Source organism: Anguilla anguilla, chromosome 1, assembly GCF_013347855.1.
Source record: "Anguilla anguilla isolate fAngAng1 chromosome 1, fAngAng1.pri, whole genome shotgun sequence".
In the NCBI taxonomy this organism is placed as follows: Eukaryota; Metazoa; Chordata; class Actinopteri; order Anguilliformes; family Anguillidae; genus Anguilla; species Anguilla anguilla.
The window spans coordinates 16,601,210-16,620,447 of record NC_049201.1 but is presented as its reverse complement, the minus strand read 5'-3'; the positions used below and the strand labels follow the sequence as shown (position 1 = coordinate 16,620,447).

At 40.2% G+C, this 19,238-nt stretch overlaps 1 protein-coding gene across 3 annotated transcripts; it reads right to left on the bottom strand.

The window, feature by feature from the left end:
- Positions 1-2,165: 2,165 nt before the first annotated feature.
- spint1a (serine peptidase inhibitor, Kunitz type 1 a) lies at positions 2,166-18,671 on the bottom strand. 3 transcript variants are annotated; one of them, XM_035390449.1, is made up of 11 exons: positions 18,526-18,671; positions 17,554-18,021; positions 16,285-16,448; positions 15,728-15,869; positions 6,718-6,888; positions 5,494-5,541; positions 4,840-4,971; positions 4,563-4,613; positions 4,271-4,441; positions 3,996-4,055; positions 2,166-3,765 (listed from the first exon to the last, which is right to left on the bottom strand). In XM_035390449.1, the coding sequence occupies exons 2-11, from the start codon at positions 17,966-17,968 to the stop codon at positions 3,578-3,580; spliced, it is 1,542 nt and encodes a 513-aa protein (XP_035246340.1). In that variant the 5' UTR covers positions 17,969-18,021; positions 18,526-18,671; the 3' UTR covers positions 2,166-3,577. The 3 variants fall into 3 exon arrangements, with proteins under 3 accessions (XP_035246340.1, XP_035246331.1, XP_035246349.1); XM_035390440.1 differs by lacking the exon at positions 18,526-18,671 and adding an exon at positions 18,374-18,519; XM_035390458.1 differs by lacking the exon at positions 18,526-18,671 and adding an exon at positions 18,374-18,519 and having other exon boundaries at positions 5,494-5,538.
- Between the last annotated feature and the right edge of the window lie 567 nt (positions 18,672-19,238).

The following is a 19,238-nucleotide window of genomic DNA, read 5'->3' as shown; positions in this document are numbered from 1 at the left end:
GAAGCCTTTGTCAAGTTGATAAAAATCTTTCCGCTGCATTTTTTAAAACTGGCTGAGCAACTAGCCTAGGTATTTGTTCGGACAAGATATTACACAATACCAATTTTCCGAGCAAGTTTTGGTGTCACAATATAAAGGGAAATGTCTATACGTTAGTTTAGGTCCCCACATATTAGTAACCAGCCGTAATGTCCTATTTTGTCCTGCGTGAATATATTGTGTATGGCTACTGCTTAGCCCTACTTGCCAGCAAGTTTAGCAAGTTATTCGTAGCCCACAGTACATGTAGCCAGTGTGTGTATCTTTTAACCTACTGCAACAGTTATCATTAGGCTACAGTGTATTTTTCAGTGTTTACGTTTGGTCATATGAACAACTCGTGTCTACAGTAGACACGAAAGAAAAGAAGAAAAAAAAAACGTTTTCTACTTGACAGCATGGTCTGATACTAAGTTTACAAACCTATTTGGATGAAACAACAGCAAAATTTCTAATGTGAGTAAACAAACTCCGAATGTTTGATAGGGAAATAGAGTTGAAACAGCAGCAGCCGAAACATGAGTACAATTAATTTTCGCTCAGTCCGACACCCATCAATCATGTTTATGATTCTCGTGTGCGTTAGTGGGCGTAGGAATTCCAACAAGCATAACTTTTATTTATTATTACATATAGTAGCCTATTATCCGACGCTTTCAGATAGGTTACTCTTGTCTTAACGGATCATCTTTTATTCCCCGCGCTCATCTAGGCTAACTATTACCTGCAACTATATTTTCGCATGTTGCGCGGGTGTGGGCATAGCCTCATTTTTCAACCATTCTCAGAGAGAATAAAAAAGTACCTTCCTTTGGTAGGCTACTTATTTGCATGCTTAACTTTGAACTTATCGGATAAATTTAATTTTTCTGTCAATGAACAAGATGAATTATACTTGTTCTTTTCCGTTAGTGAAAATGAATAATAGGCGTGACCCATAAACGCAACATATTTGCCAAGGTACAAGTCGCAAGTATGAGCCTGTACGGATTCGCCAAGCACACCCTGTTATAACGCATCAGCAAGACAGCCACCCAAACTTTGGTCAAAGTTTCAGTTAGACTGTTTCATGAACCAGGTGAGAGCTGAAGACTGCGAGATGGGAAGGGATTGCGATCGCGTACCGGGGGGTTACGTGACGTAGGTCTGACGTGAGATTTCTTGAGCGGTGAAAGCAAGTCTCACTGCAGACGCGTGACAGTAGACAGTCCTGTAGTTTATTCAGTGATTCAAGGTATGCGTAATTTTCATAGAAGTATAGTTTGAGGTGTGAAAGGTAATCATACTTAACTGCGCATGGCACCATGCGTCATGTTGCCAAAATAAACCAATAACTTATTGTAAATTCAGTCACTCAATCTCCATACATTTTACTCAAGTTTACAATATTAAAACAGGGTTAAATACGACTAAGAGCCCATGTGAAAATAATTTCTAAAACATTGCCCACCCTCTCACACCAAAAACTTTGGAGATGGGAAAACAAAAAAAAAGTGAACACATACATACAATATGAACTTACAGGCCATACATCAAAAGAAACCTTCCAAGCAGCAGGATGAACCTAAAACAGTGTCTCTGTGCATGTTTGTAAATGCGAAACTTTCTTCTGGTTTTAATAACTCAATTTCACAGCCAATTTATTGCAGTCATCTAGTAAGTATTCCTGTTTCTCCCTATTTTCTTAAAAACATACACCATAAAGCAAGTCCTAACAAGTTAAAAAAAAAAAAGGCTTAACTGGAAATATTACAGCATTTGCTATAAACTATCCTTGTCCTGATCCAAGAAATTATTTTTTTTAAAGACAAAATTGGCATGAGCCTTTTTTTCTATCAGTACAAAATGACCTACTTAATTTTAAATACCTGTGAAATCCTTGTTAAAAGTTTTGCAATGGTGCCACCTACTGGTGGAGAAACCAACCTTGAACCAACCCTGTCTTATCTTCCAGTTACTCCAAAATGTGATGTTTGGTGTGGAGTTCATTGAGGGGGAGGACAAAAAGATAATAGAAATATTGTAGTAAATTAACGAAAAAGAATATAATCAAGGAAGCTGTTCATAACACTGATATGAAGTTATTAAAATATTACATTTTGGAAAGGAAAAATAAAACAATCATACATTTCTTCAAGTTGGTGTTTTATAGTATGATACACGTACATTTTCCATTATAAGAATTAGTAACTCAGAGGACAAACACTTTTTACATTAGGTTAAAAAAAACAAAAAAACATTTTCAAAAAAATGTCAGGGACATTTATGACATACTACCAGCATTTCTGGCCATTTACAATTTGGTTAAATCCAACACTGGGCAAGGACTGTAACTGAACACTCCATTGAACTCTAGGGTTTCAAAAATTCAGTGATGAGAATAATTTGGACAGAAATCATCCTGGATTCCAAGAAACCGAAGCATGAAGGTCAGGAAGCACTCACTCCAAGTGTCTACACAAACACGCAAATCATGTTTTATACGGTCACATACTTTTTATTAATTTTAAACTGTTGGGTTTCATGTTTTGAAGTAGCATGTCTAAACGAGGATATAAAAACTATATACAAACATTTTAAGACAATTCTGGCAGTCTGCTAGCTGGAATGAGCACATTATGTTTAAGTAGTATAAACTATGTAACCCACCAACATCAAGGGTTCATTCACAACTACATTTGTATATGCATTTCCAACACTCATTAAATGAAAATCTATTTTACAACAGACACCCAATAAACATCACACTTTCCTCTTTCCTCAACCACTAGACAAAACGATATTATTTACACTTTTGTTCAGCAACACAAACTATATTAAAAATAACCTGATTAAATTTAAGCAATAAAAACAAATTATGAATTGGTAGTTGCCGAATCTTAAAGCTGGTAGTTCTTTTAATTCGGCATTTAGAAATCCATTTGCATGAATCATTCGAAACTGACCCATGTCGGAACTGGAAGGTTTTTACCCATGAGACAGCTTCACCCTGAGAACAAATTTTATGGTCAACCACCTGGTTTTCTATATCAAGGGATTTTGTGACAAAAATCATCAGGATTAAGAAGAACAATAATCAGTGGTCACATTCCTTTGTATTTGGAGGACTTGTCGTTGCCATGCTGCCAAGCATGTAGCAAACAAATTTAGAAAATTTCTTATGCGTGTACTTCTACACGTCAGAGTGATGTTGCCATATGTCTGTACAAAAACAGAATGTCTCTCAATCCTCTCCCTAAAAAGTTCAAAATTTATAGACGCAAGCAGGCAGAAATGTTAAAAGGTACAGCTGTCTCTGAATTCACGCGCGTGCTTGCATGCGTACGTGTGTGTGTGTATATATGTGTGCGTATGTGTATGCGTATGGGCACGTGTGTGTGTGTGTGTGTGTGTGTGTGTGTGTGTTTGCGCATATGTGTGCGCGCGTGTTTGTGTGTGTGTGTGTATGTGTGTGTATGTGTATGCGTGTGTGTCTCTGGCTGCTTGTTGTTCAGCAACACAGTGTGCTGCAGTGGACTCTGCTGAAGTGGACACGGGCTCAGATGGGCTTGGTGGTGCTGTTGTACACCAGGCGCTGCGTATCCTCCATGGTTGACACCTGGGAGCCATTGACCGCCATGCGCTGGGACCGCTGCTGCTCCTTCCTGCCCTTCAGGAAGCAGTAGCCCAGGATCGCCAGCAAGATCAGGATGGCCACGCCCAGCAGCACAGCAATCGCGACAGTGCCTGAACAACACACCAAACAAACGGGCTGCGTTTACTACACTTCACACAGCAACACCTATGCCATTTCCCTTTGTACAACTACAGCCAATCCTGACGTTTTCTATGACATTGTGAAAATTATAGAAGAAAAGAAATTAGGGGGTTACAGATGAAATAAATAAAAACAAAGTTACAAGTCTGAAGATAATCGAGTTTTCACAAAAGAAAAACACAGAAGCAAAATTGCTCACCTGCTTGACTCTTCTGGTCCTCCTGGTATTCGAAGGCTCCCCTGGCAAAGACGTCCTTTTCTGCACACAGATACATCGCACATCATGGCCAGGCCTACACAACTGCTGTGTTCAAAGTAGCCAGGTGTAGCCTTTCAGTCACGCCTACTTACATCACTGAGTTTGACCGGCAATATAAACCACAAATACAGAAGAGCGTGTTTTCAGTTTACCAACGTGTCCTTTATGTGTACTGAATATTACCAAAAAGAATGTGTACGAGCACCAGACCGGACCTGTTACAGATTTGCAGGCCTTCAAACATGGATTCTCGTCCTCAAACTTGTTCTCGTTCCCATCGCAGCCGCCGTAGTTGAAGCGGAAGCACTTCCTCTCCAAGGGGTCGTAGTACCACTTGGTCATGCTGGCCCGGCAGGGACCGGTCCTGGGGGGCTCAGTGCAGCGGACTGTGGGGCAAAGCCAGAGAGACGGACACTGAGGACAGCAGCCGGTAGAGCTGGAGGAGTTTCTGTGACTCAAACCAAAGATTGGTGGAATTACAGGACCCGTGTCAGAGACAAAACCTACCTTTCTGTTCATCCACAGGAATATCCAGCAGAATCCTGAATTTCTCATCCACTAAGAGAAGGAAAAAAATGCCTTTAGTTTCACTTTTGAATAAAACAGTGATGAAATGAAAACCACGCATTTCCAGCCTTAGACATTTTGAGGCCCCAGTTACTTGATGTGTGCTAAGTTACTTGATGTGTCCATTGAGCACATTATTTTTCTGAATGGAGGACAGGGCTGGAAGGTTTAGTCTGGTCATGGCAGTGTAACAGGATAAACTGTGTGCTGTCCTCACTGTTCACACAGGAATCCTCGTCAGACCCATCGCTGCACTGCGGGGTCTTGTCACACTCCAGCGCTTTGTCAATACAGCAGCCATTGGAGCAAGTGAACTGGTCCAACCCACATTCGGCACCGCACACCTCCCCTGTGTGACACACACACACAGAAACACACGCATACACATATACACACGCGCACACACGCGCACACACACACACACAGACAAACAACAGACATTGACACAGACAGACAGTTGTAATACTCTCGTACAGCAGTGGAACATGGAAAGCAGCAGTGATCCCAGCCATAGTCTGGAATGAAATGTGGCTAAGCAATTAAGGAACTACAATTATAGCTGGAGACAACTGGTGGGGGGCCAAGGATATCTTGAGTAAGGACATCCAATAGAAATGATGGTTACATAGACAGCTGCATAAATGTAAAGGGTTAGCCAAGGAAATCGCTTTGGACAGGACAGCTACTATTAAAATGATTAAATAGAATACGTTAATGTTAGCATTAATGTCTTCAGATACATTTATGCTGAGACAAGGCGAACAGAAATAAGATATGTTCAATCGATAAATGATCACTGACGCTGGGGAGCGGATCCAGTGCAAATCCATCATCCCCGGCAGTTAATAGGACTGCCACTGTAATGTCTCACCTTCAGGATGGGGGAGCATTCTGCCAGAAATATCCGGAGGCGTAACTGCTGGAGAAGCAAACCAAAGTTTTCAGTTAGAAAATGTCATGATGTCACATCTAGTCTTCACATCGCTGCTTACAGCTAAGCGACACTTCTGTGAGGTTCACCCCACCTCCCTCCCCGCCCCTCCAAAAAAAAACCTTGGTTCATAGAGTGTATGTAGATGGAGAACTACAGCACACTCAGAAATGTTCAGAAAAAGTGCTGAAGGCAAAACAATAAATTCAAGGAGGACACGCATTTCACAAGCGTTTATTTGAGAGCTTCGTCAGCACTTAAAAACACGCAGGTGCGCAAAAATGTATAACTTACTATCGTGCCTACGAGGGGTGGGTCACTCATTATGGAAAACAGCTGTGGTAATCAGATTCATATTAAGGCCCCCCCCCATTTAGATTTTATTTTCTCATTACGTTTCAAAGTGACTCACATTTGTTAAGAAAACATACAGATTCACATTTAAAATTCCACATGAACAACAGTAAACACCAACAATGACAAAAATGAAAACATCATCGAAAAACTCTTTTCTCCTCTAAAAAACAAGTGGACAACCTGAAAGGGATATCAGGTAGGGCCATCATGATAGCAGGATTGTCTATTTTCTAAAATAGAGAAGGAGGTACAAAACCACTTCAATTTCACTTTCATATCAAATTTGTCATTGAGACCTCTGGGCTGTAGAGTATCAGGAGTAAAGATTGAAAATAATTCCCTCTGAGTTTTGTGTCCAAATGTAGACTATGTAGATGCATAGCCTCTATACCCAAGAAACAGAGAGAAGAGACACTATGGGAGCATTCGCTGAAATGACAGCGACAGGATAGTTCTCATATTTTCATCCAGTACTGCTTGTGTTCACCAATTCTTTTGTTAAAACTTCTAGACGTTTTAACATCATATCACAAGGGCACTTCAAAATAAAGATTTTTGAATTACAGGTAATACCGGACCTGAGATGTCTAGTATGAAGCTGATTACCTCAGCTGTTTTCCATAATGAGTGACCCTCCCCTCATAGGCACGATGATAGGTGTAAACGTTTTGTGCACGTGTGTGTATTTAAGCTCTAACGAAGGCCCTTGACCGAAAGCTTAGCTTTCAAGTAAACGCTTGTGAAATTTGCAATGGAGAAAATGTGCAAATGTCCTTCTTGGGCAAAGCGGTTAGAGGCGCCTCGTACCTGACACCCCATCGCAGGCTTTGGTGCACTCCCCCTCACTCAGGTAATTGTTCATGTTCTCCTTGCAGCCACCGAACACAAACGCCTCGCAGCGCTCGGTGACAGCATTGTAGTGCCAGCGTTGGAAGGAGCCACGGCAGGGGCCCACCTTCTTGGGTGCCAAGCAGTGATCTGGGGGGGGGGGGGGGGGAGACACGCTCATGAGACTGGTGACAGAACAGGAAAACCGAACAAACGCGAAACTCCCTGGGCTTGGTTCTAACGCGATGGCTACACATTATCAACAGATGCATTCGACTGGAGTGAAAAATCACCGCTTGCGCTTACCGTCGAGCGAGATCGATCGAGCTTGCGGTACCATCTGCGGTTCTGCGCCTCAAGAGAGGAAGTGCACACTCTGAATGATAAACGAGGAAACTTCCAGGCCCTCCCACTGCTTCTGCTAACAAACTGGGGAATTCACAGCTGCAATGCACCCCATTACTTTAAAAAATAATACAACGAAAAACTTCAGCTTCTGATGCAGCGTGTTGTGAAAGAGCAGAAAGTACCACCGAAATGTGAAAGACTACAGCAGTAACAAATTATGCTCCCATTTCACTGCTGTGCAATAGGTGATCACGTTATAATTTCAAGCTCTGGTGCTCATGTTGGTTGAATATCCTCCAAATCAACTGTACACAGATACAGTGCCAGAGATGTGATGGCATTAAGGAACGAATGGGAGAGGGTGCAGCAGGCCTAACAAATCCAGAAATATGGACAGACTGCAGGTCTCTGAACAGTGCTAATCTGCGCTCCCAGACACACCAACACACAGAAATGTTCTGTATAGATTTCAGTTTCAGATGCAAACACGTTCATCCAAATTATACTTAAGAGCAATAAATGCACGGAATGTCACTGACAGCAGTGAGGAGCTGTGGAATTTCAAATCCTCCCAGCTTGTTATGTTTGTTATGTTCACCCGATCTTGTGTTTACAGAATGCATTGAAATGCAGCCTTGTCATTGACGGCTCTTGGTTTGCAGTACTTTTCTGTGCCCTTCTCTGTCCATGACTACTGCAGCTAGGACAGGTGGACATGTCCACAAACACTGGCATGTGAGAGATACAGGTGAAGCAACAGCGTCTTTCAGCCAACGGAGCTCTGCTCAGAGGTTATGCCCATCACTGACACATTTATGTATAAGAGAAGTTTAATCAAAGACAAATATAATTGGATAGCATGGTATATTGAATGCAAAAGCCATAAAGGCACTTGACACTATCAAATCGTTCCACTCATTTTGGTTCTCAAGGATATATACGTACGACTATAATAATGGAATACGTTCATAACACTTCTCAGACTCATAGCTATTGGTTTGAAAGTTCCAGCAAGCTGGTTTTAAAACAAGATGTCATTCTATTCGCTCACATAAGCAAATGAGTTGCTTATATGCAGATAGGCCATTGTTTGTAAAGGATGCCAGCTAAAATTCAAATGTTAAATTTAATGTTACACCAATTTCCAAGAAAACCATGGTCGATTTTCCAAGAACAGGAATCTGCCACGCTTGGGAGACTGATTATATGCAAATAGCAAACTGACCATTCACAAGACAACATGTAAACAGGCAAACATATGACCCTGGATCAATCCTCCCTTCAATCAGTTTACAGGTGTTGGCGATCTACATTAATCAATTTCAATTCATTCAGTCAATACACTGAATGTTGATACATGCAGCATTATATGGAATGGAACTTTCTTTCTAGTAGAGATATTAAAAATCAAAACATATAAATTTCCAGTGTAGGATTAGGTCATTGGCAATTATTGGAATACAGGAAGGATTATAAAAATAAGAGCAATTTGTTTCCACCAGCCTTCAACGGCCCACACAAGATCCCTGCTTGAGAGATCAAAGGTTTTTACCGCGGCGGTGTTAAACGAACTTGGAACTGTGACCTGGAGCTCTTTCAGTCTTAAGCATAACCACAAAGCAGCCAGCAGGAACCAAATTCAAGTCAAACACAGTCAAATGGCATGGCCTTCCTGGCTCTATAGTAAACGATTCCTGACTACGCAGAGAGAAAAGACACGTTAATGAATAACTGGACAGTGCGTTGCGACTGACCACATTGTAAGGCTTGAACTATTTGATCTAAACGAAACGGCCAATGTTGGAAAGAATGCAGAGATTTTATATGAAAGGATATTCTGGGACAGTTTTTTTCCATCAGTTACTTTATACGTGGATGTATTGTGCAACACTATCAGGCCATGAATGCGCTTGTCCTTGTTTGTGAAACTCGAGTCACTCCTGAAACTAGGCAAACCAGTTTCGAAGAGTGGGAGGAGTAAAAAAAAAGATGACTACCTGATACAGCCACTTCCTGTTTAAGCTGAAACTAACTGGGGAATGGCGAGTATCCCTCAGTTCTGTTTTAGAAATACGAGTTCAGACAAGTTCAGGATTAATAATCTGTTGATTTGGCTAATCCATATCATTTAGAAGTCTCTATTCAGTTACACCTGGGTATTGTTTATAGGCTAGCCATTAAATTAAACCAATGGCACAAAAGAACACCAGAACCCTTTCAAAAAGCCTTAAACAATGAGTTGGCCATTGCTCACTGGCAATCACTGGTCACAAAACATGAGGAAACATGACGGAGCGAAAGAGAGACTAAAAACACACCATTTGAAAGGGTCGACCTTGATAACATTCTTAAATGTTCATTCACCTTCAAGAGACAGGAAGCACTTTCAAATGGCCACCACTTAGAACCTATCATGCACAATCTTTTCAGCTCTTTGTGATCTTTAAAACAATGTAGATGTAGATACCATGGAATTCAGTACTTTGCTGAACATGTTTGGTTTCATATAACGATACCAGAGTGGCCATTACTCATCTTCTATCAATTCAAGAATTTTACCATACGCTCTAGCCATTATGCTTTTGGTTAAACTTTTTTTTTTTTTTTTACTTGAAGTTCTAGACAATATTACTCAGTTGCAAACAGACATGCAGCGGACCTTTTCCCAAACGATGAAGAGAGATATTTCCAAAAAACAAAGGGGAAACTCAAACTCATAATTTCAGTTGTTTTTTTCTCTGAAACGGTTGTCATTAGTCGCCATCTAAAATGGCCACACCTTTATTTGAACCCGAAGATCTAGAACATAAGAATTTTCTGAAGGTGAACCCTGAAACAAATTCACACAGGACCAGTGCAGATATCTCAGATGTGCAGTATATCTGGATGGGCTGGGAACCGGCAGGGACAGAGAATGTGATGGGCCGTGAAGAGCTGACCAATGAATCTGTGCGCCTTTGCTTTCAGTAAACACTGAGGACATGCATCAGTTCAACAACGACAGGGTTGTTGATTTCAGACGAAGTTACGCAAGAATGCCAAATGAAACGACAGGAAGGACAGAGGATTGATGACTCTTTTTTTTTAATCTTGGAACTGTCAATTGCACCTCCAGTCAGCTTTTCCTCCTGAATCAGCCCAATAAATCCTTGCTGACTCCACCCACCCAACATCGGAAATGATGAGGTGAATTTGCGTCGACACTAGCTGACAACAATTTTACAGCCATTGCCTACACTAGCCAACACTTATTAATCCCGAATAGCCAAATGACCATGAAATTAGACGCTGGCATCTAAAAATAACATTGTCTGAAATGACTGATTCGACGTTCAGCGCTATATCCCCTATATAGTTTTAAACCTTAGACTATTCACATTTTGATGCAAAAAAACCCTGTCTCAATCAGTAACACTACTAGAGATAACAAAAGAAATAACAAGGCAGTCCCCTTCCCAAAAGGAGGGCTGAAATTGAAACCCCAGGTTGAAGCTTATGGTATTTTATAATCCTATACCCGTCCGAGAACCGTTGTGAAGAGGAAGCTTGTGTGCCTCTTTGAAGCAATGAGCTACACCAGAGGAAAAAACCAAGTGGTTTGACTGTTTCTAAGTGAAGTTATTTTGAGTAACCATTGTAACCACATGTTTGTGCATAGAAGCTCTCCAAAAGAACACCTTTCAGCTGAAATACAGGATAATATATGCAACCATTTTTATTCAGTCGTTTACGGTAAGAGGTGAATACGATGATCAATATACACATCTAAACACTAGTAAACCATTTAAACTGAAGTCTAAAAGGCTGTAATCAGACTCAAGCAAAACAACAAACCATTATAGGTAAGATTTTAAATGGAAAATTCTTAAAGGCAACATTACCGATAATAACCAGGGGAATCTGCTGCAGGAACTGTTTTTTTTTCCCCCCCAGTCCACTTTTTCCCCCAGTGCTGAGGCAATCTGTAACTGCATGATCACAGCACTATTTTGAAGAGGAACTGTGTTGAGATGGCTCCCTGCATCGCTAGGATTTGTTGGAGAGGAATATGCTTTAGTCCAGTATCCTCACAGTGAATTACAATCATGATAGCCCACTGATGTTTGTGTTTGTTTTGATTAAAGAGAGCATACTGGACAGCAAAATAATGCAATTAAGTGAAAACCTCCTGTTTAGCCAAGCATTAAACTTTATATATGAATGTATTATGTATTATACATGTATATGCCCGTACATACAAACATACACACACACATATACGCACATACACACAGTACAGGCCAAAAGTATTAGGCCACCAGTTTCCCAGACTACAGTGAAACTATGGTCTGACTATGATCTGCGGGTCTGCAAAAAAAAAAAGAAAAGAAAAAGCCCTTGCTACGTCCTTTTAACAAGAAAATACTCCAGTGGGCTCCATCTTTCTTGGTCCAGCTTTGACGATGCTTGCCCTATTGGAGTCTTTTCTTCTTCCTAACAGCACATAGCAAGGGCTTTTTCACAGATACACATCCTTTTAGACCAGCAGATCATAGTCGCCATTTCACTGTAGTCAGGGAAACTGGTTACTCACAGGTCGCCTAATACTTTAACCCTGTACACTGTGAGTGTGTGTGTGCGCATTTGTATCCGTGTGCCTGCGTGTGTGTGCGTTCCTGTGAGTGTGCTCATGTCACACAGTACAGGCCAAAAGTATAAGGCTACCTGTAGTTGTGGTGCAGTTTTACAACAGTTTCTTTTGCTAGACAACACATGTTAACATTACAGCCCATCAGTTGGACCCTCCTGAGTGTATAGAAACACAGCACCTGGGAATCTTATGCTCCTTTGCAATGTATCACTGGGAATAACCTTTCTACAATATGCTAATTAGCCCCGCACATCTAACTAACGCCTTCTTTGCCATATTTCCTGCAACCTTAGTGCCTATTTTACTTGCACTAAAGACTAATGGCATTGGGCTACCTGAGGTTTTAATAAAACTTAAGGTAGATAAGATTTCACTCAATATCATTACCTCTCTACCTCCCACTTTGCAAAATGATTGGATAGATGTCCAATAATTAGTTTAATTGTAATTAAATCCAAAGGAGGCTATTTCGAGGAAAGTCGTGTGTAAGATTCTTTTTTCTTTCTTTCTTTTTTTTTTGTAAGTAAAACTAATCTTTGTGTTATTGTAAGTAGAAAACTTTAGAAATGTTTATACATTGGTGTGTTACTCATTAAATACGTACATATTAACTGAATTCTTCTCTACCAGAAGTTTTTATTAAACAAACCACAGGTAGCCTAATTCTTGTGGCCTGTGCTATATATATTACACAGGTGCAAGCCTGAGAGCTGATTTCCTGACCTTCAGACATACGTGTTGCAAACATCCATTAGAGATAAACTGCATTTGAAAAAATGTACACTACAATGTATTACTTTTCTGTGAAACTCCTTTTGGTGATTCACAAACAGACCCTTAAAGAACCTATTGTTAAAAAAAAAAAACTATCAACACGGTGCTCCCAATGAGAGAGAAGTGCATGTTGACAAACAAAATATTGTGGCATTTAATTACACCATATAGTCAAAGGAGATCCAGACAATTTTCATCTGTGGGTGGCTATGACACAAATATGATCTTCAATTAGGTAGGTTCAAAGGTGAACTGCAAGATTTTCAACATAATAAAATGCTGATTTGGACAGTTTAAGATTTTGCACCAGTAGTCTCAACAGGATGGTTTAAACTAAGCAATAGAAACTTTTTATAGTGGATAAGTCAGCTTGGTCTTTGGAATGCTTCCAAAAACAGAAAAAGTGTTGATGAACACCCGTATGCATGCCATACCACATTCAAAGTATTTGAAGCAGTTAAGAGGCCGAGAAATGACGGATTTACCGATGAGCGCTTCATTGCAACAAATACAATTTGAAACCAGTCCTGAAAGTATGCAGTCACTTCAACAACCCAGGCTCAGTAATTCTACTGGTTTCTATGAGAATGTTTTGCACCCAGAGAATTTTTATCGGCAAACGTTTCAGCTATACTGTTCCGCTATAGTGCAGTATACAAGCACACTTGAATCCCATGAATCCCAATGTGACGATAATATTCTAAAGAACTGACAATCTCCAATATAGAAAATACCCTTCCTTTAGACCTATGTCAGGTCTTATACAAGAATGGCAAAAATCTGAAATCCAATCAACGGCCCAAATTTTGGGATAACCCTTAATTTACAAACAAATCCCAACATCTAGGTGAAAACAGGTCTACTGGCAGACATTTGAAATCACTGAAGAAATGGAATGCAAGCTGCAGTCAGGTCAATTGTCCACTGGCCATCAGGGCCAGTGGTTTTTCAAAGTTACTGGCTCGCACACTGAAACTACTGGCTCATTTGCAAATCACTAGGTTTTGATGCTGCCAATTTAGTATTCTCATTCAGGCATGTCTAAATTATAATTCAGACACAAACAACTAGTAATACACAGTTCATTTTCATTTAACTTTTTTCAATTTTTCAACTGCTTATCAATAAAAGAAATGTATGTATATTTCTTCTCTTTCAGTACGTTCCCATTGGTTCGTTATAGCTTTTTGTGTGTGTTACTGGAATTTGCGTCATTTCTCAATTTAGAGCACAGTGCCCTTGTGGGCAACCACAGAGAACCACTGTGAACACACTCGGAGCGAAACTGCACCAACAAAAAGTTGCGTGTCTAGTGCCACCAAACCGTCAGCATTCTGCATGCTTAATCACGAACACAGCATTTCCCCATTTCACAGTCAAAAAAAATATATTTCAGGTATTTCTTTTCCAACTTGCAGATCAGGGCACTAAAACAAAAATGACTGGCCCAACGCTCTGAGAAAACACTGGTCAGGCAGGTGGCATTGTCAAGCCCTGTGCACAGTCAGGAAAAAGCAGACTCAAATAAATTACCATAAATCTCTGTTTTGTAGCATGCACAACGAACTCTGCAGCTGTTCTAGTTTACCAGGGAATAATGCTCCTATAGGCACATATCATGTGAGACAAAGGGAAGTGGTTGAACAGCAAGAGAAGGCATGTATCATATATTTCACACTTCTGCAAACAAATCTCTGAGAATCCAACTAATGTCAACTACCACTTCTGTGTGCGAATTGCTGAGTTTTTTTTTTTTTTTTTAAAGATTTATCAAGATCTAACCGGAGTCTGAGGAAAAAAACTGTAATACTGGTGTTTCACAACAGTGCCAATGTTACATTTTTCAGGACATTTTATTATTAATGTTGACGTTAATATGGCTCCTGTTATAAGCACTGCTTATCATCTTTAGCAAAGAATATGAAACCAAACCCAAAGAGGGCTTATGGAACAAGAGCACCAAAGGAAGCACACTCAACATGAATACATTTCTATTGTAGCAGGCCACAATACAATTTGAAATAGTCTCTGAACTGCCCAAGACCCACTGTGTGACCCACTAGCCATCGGAGATTCTTTTTGTGTGCTCATAAATGCTCCTAGAATGTACTGGGAATTAATTTCATCTTTGATTTATGTGGGATATCTAACCTGTGGTCAATATCATTGGAAATAGAGAAAACAAAAGAAAAGGCCCAATCTGGCCTCAGCACATAGGGCAGGATGTATTCTCCATAACAGCATGTGCAAGACTTTGTTACCAGATCAGGTCATTTTCCTCCATTCACGAGCCAACCTTTTTTGTTAAGACAAAAGTTTTGACCGAGAGCCAGATACGCATGAACTTTTTTAGGCTCCCAAAATCCAGATAGCTGGTACAGCTGATTTGAAGAGCTGATTTAGACATTTCTGAGACACACAGCCCAGATAGCCATTCCATCAAGCCGGACAATGCAGGACAAGGCACATCAACAGGACATTGCTATTTGGACATTGCTATTTGTATTAAATGGTTTGCCAAAAGTCAAAGTCAATTAACTTTTCACACTATTGTAAGGCCCTAATATAACTGTTGTCCATTTGAGTTAACAATAAGTTATGACAAGTGAAAATAAGTCAAGTGAAAATTCCTTAGGACTTTCCAAATCACTTTTGATTTGGCACTAGAGTGCAGAGAGCTGCTTGACTGAACTTATCTGACATGAAGAAATTAAGCAATGAAACCTGGAATACTTTTCCAGACAAGGCCAAAATGTTGTACATAACTGACTCATGAGATTTAATATTGAGCTGAAAGTATTTCCACCTCATGAAATGGATGTTCACAAGACTGTGGGCCTGTTGCTGTTGGCAACACCATTTGCTGGTGTGGATTAAAAAAAAAAGGAAAACTGGTGACATTGACAGTGGAATGACAAGGAATGCAAGAAAAAAAAAAACGGATTTGTTTTAGCTACATATTTTTGTTAATAAAAAGTATAACGGTATAGCCCCCACAATTTTGCTGACAGTTTGGGAAGGATCAGTAAATGACATGCATAGCTCTGCTGAAGTAAAAGGAATTCATGTCACACTTCACAGGGCTTGAACTGAATTTTGGGACAGATTTTCCGCTATGAAAGCAAACCGTTTCAACTGGTCACTGTGGATCGAGTTTACCATTGCAGAAAAATGACCAAATATCCAAGTACCCTTCAGGTAAATTCAGCCAAATTTCTCATGAGAGTAAATACTTACCCTCAGACTGCTCAGGGGTAAGGACCAGGATAGTGACCTCTGCAGTGTCTGACTGACCAGCAGTGTCAGTGACGGTCAGCTGAAACTTGTAAACCCCAGAAGACAGATTGGATACTATAACTTGGTCTGCAAAGTTTGTTTTCTAGGGAAGAAGGAAAGAAAACAAAACCCATTTACATTTTTACCAATCATGTAGTACACAATTTTGTTGTATGACTTTTCAGGAACAAACAACTCTGGAATTCTCTCACTGTGGAACATTAGCATCAAATAGATGTTATGCTAAAATGCTAAAAATAAAGCCTTGAATTTAAAAAAAAGCAGCAAACAGCTGAATGACATGGTGGAGGAAACACAAATCCCATTTCTCCCACAGAACTAAAAGAAGTCAATAGTCTTTTTTCAGAAAATGATAAGCTCTATTTGTCAGAATCAGCAAAAAATATTGTTCAAACAACCAAGTATCATTTGTGAATGCAAGCCAGAGTAGCTTTTTACAGAAGAACCAGTGTGAACCATATTGGTGACCATGCCCATGCTCCATCCCTTATACCGACCTCTATGACAGCCCAGGTACTCCCTTTGACCAGGCGCCACACATAACTGTCAATCTTCTTGTCATCTTTACTCTCAATGCCATCCAATGTCACTGATTCCTGAGGCTGGACCACCCTGTCCTGCCCTGCGTTAGCGACCGGAGGTTTATCATCATCATCATCACCTGTGAGAAGGCAAACTGCAATCACACTCCTTGTTCATATAAACATGGTTTCCTTTCCCGATTTCAAAACAGAAATTCAAAAAAGTATATGCACATGTAGTCACTTATTTTTCCCTGAGAATAGGAAAGCCCTTAGCAACCACCTCAAACAAGGCAAGAAGAACTGCACACTGTCTGGATTACAGGTAACAAGTCAACAAATGTTGTAGTAACTTGAGCACCTTATTTTCAGCTTCCATTTCTGTTTATAATACTGAGGTATAAGCAAGCTCTCCATATGACAGCCCAGACAAACCATGTAAATTCTCAATTCTGATTGGACCTTCCCTGCTCTCTTCAAGGAGAACCGTTGTCCTCCAGAGGAAAATGTGGTCGTGCAGGCAATACAACTGGAATTACACAATGGAAAATAACTGCCAGTAATCACAGAACTGCGTAACCGTTCACTTGCCATAAAACATCGTTACCATGGGGGATACGAACGATCAAATATGAAAGTAAACGAAAGAGGAAGAAAAATGAAATTTCAAACTGCGAAAATGACATTTAATGAAATTTAACGTGTCTGGACTTGCACGAGGATTCTGCGCTCCAGGCCAAATGGATTCGCACTCCCCAAAAGAGCACACAGATCACGTGCTCTTCGGCAATAAGTCAAACCCGCTGCTTATTTGCATGTGCCATACGCCAGATACATTGGTACATGTAAAAATGTGTCCGACGGCACGTAAACAACGAATCGACGACTATTGATTTTTGGAGCTATGACTTGTCCACCTAGCCTACATCTGATAGGCCGCGTAGAATTTCTCCCTCAGTCTCCAACCATTACGATCTCATCGCGAACATGATGTACTTCACTATGCAACTTCAACAAAGATAATTCTTGGTATCTATACTGTTCACGATATATATATATATATATTTTTTAACTATGTAGATTGTAGGGCTCCATTTTAAAAGGGTTCCCCTAAAACTCCTTATCAATGAACAGCATTATGCGTCCGTACATGTAATGACGTCAGTTCTAAAGGTAGGCCAAGGCATGGGTTAGTTTACATATAATCGGAGATTAGGCAAATACAGTAAATAAAAAACGACTTACTGGGAATGGTATGTGGACGTTCTAGGTAATGATCGAAAACAGAGCTTAAGATATAATTATTGAAGCCTTTTTTCTTCACAAACTTGCAAACATATTTTTTCTTGTACAGACAACTGAATAGAAAGCAAGCTTTGATCAAGCCTTCTTCCTCCCCATCTTCCATCAAAGCTAAATTACATGTGGGATCTTTGCAGCAAGAGCGCACGCAGTCTTTCATCCGATGGACAGTTGGGGAAGCAATGAACACGGCCCCTTCTTTCACAGAATCATCTGTATCCAGAACAAAGCCTTCTTTCCCCTTTTTGAAGCTCTCCAAACATTGTTCCCCGAAGGAATCGGCCTGGGCGCGCACCATGCACAAAGTGTGGAGCAACAGCGAAGAGCCCAATAGCAATCCGATCCGAAAAGAAGTCATCCTAAAGCAAACGAACTTTACAGACCCCTTCTTCAAACTTCTCCCTTGGGTTCCTGTTTTTTTTTTAAAAAAACAAACAAACAAACAAAAAAAACAGACAGACAAACCATTGAGGATTACAAAAATTACCAGAAGCTATAACTACCTGGTCGTGTCACAAATGAAGTAGGGTACAAATTACGAATGATTTAATAATGGCTTGTTTATGATTGTTTTTGGCTACTTGATTACAATCTAATGAATATTTTCAGTAGGGACGTACGAACGTATTTCCCTTTCTTAAAAATAAAAACAAAATAGGCAAACGACATCGATCACAATGCGAATATTACATTAAAACGTGTAACAAAACGAATCGGTACACACCAGTTAAAATCACTTACAAACGCCCTTCTAATAACCTACCGTTCCGTAGTTCAACTTCTCGTTTTAAAACAAATAAGGCCGAGTTTCTCACGACACCAAAATCACCACCGTTTTAGGGGTTTCCCTTCGTTAGAAATGTGAAGTAAACAATTTAACCCTTTTTGTTTCTCAGGTGTGCGTCGACAAGTTACCTGTAAATTCTCAGGAAGTGAAATTGTAGCCGAGAACAAACAGGCGTGATGACGTAGAGGGGCAGGGTGTGTGAACCATCTAACTTCTAAGTGCTTCGCCTGTGAATGCACGCAGCTTCTAGTAGGGCTTCCTGAAGATGCACTCTTGTTGGTTTGTGTGGGTATGTGTGCGTAATAAATGAAGAAGAAGAAAAAAATAATGGGGCGGGTAGGCTATAATATGTCACAAACTTGACAAATATGCTAAAGCATGTGGGTGTTGCGAAAAAGCCTATAACCTAAAATTGTTTGTAAGTTCACAACTAAGATGTTATATTTGTATTAAATGCAATCGCCTCATTAATATAAATTTTTATTTCAGATATATTACAAGTTTGCATAGATGCGGACGCCTTTCACAAAACCGGTCGACATACACCTAAACATTGGGCCACCACATGGGGGCAGCCGCATACTGAATACATTGACTTAAAGTACAGTCTGCAGCAAACGATTTTATTCATATCCGGGATACAATATAGAAAATACCAAGCTGAGGACAGTATGGAGAAAATAGTGTGACATACATTAGATTCAGTCAACAATCTTTGGACCGCCATTGCTTGGATAGGACATAGACTATTACCCACTTCATACATATACAGTATGTTTGGCTCTCTCTGCTTGTGGTCTGGTATCACGCTATCAATGACTCATGCTTTGAGCCACACTAC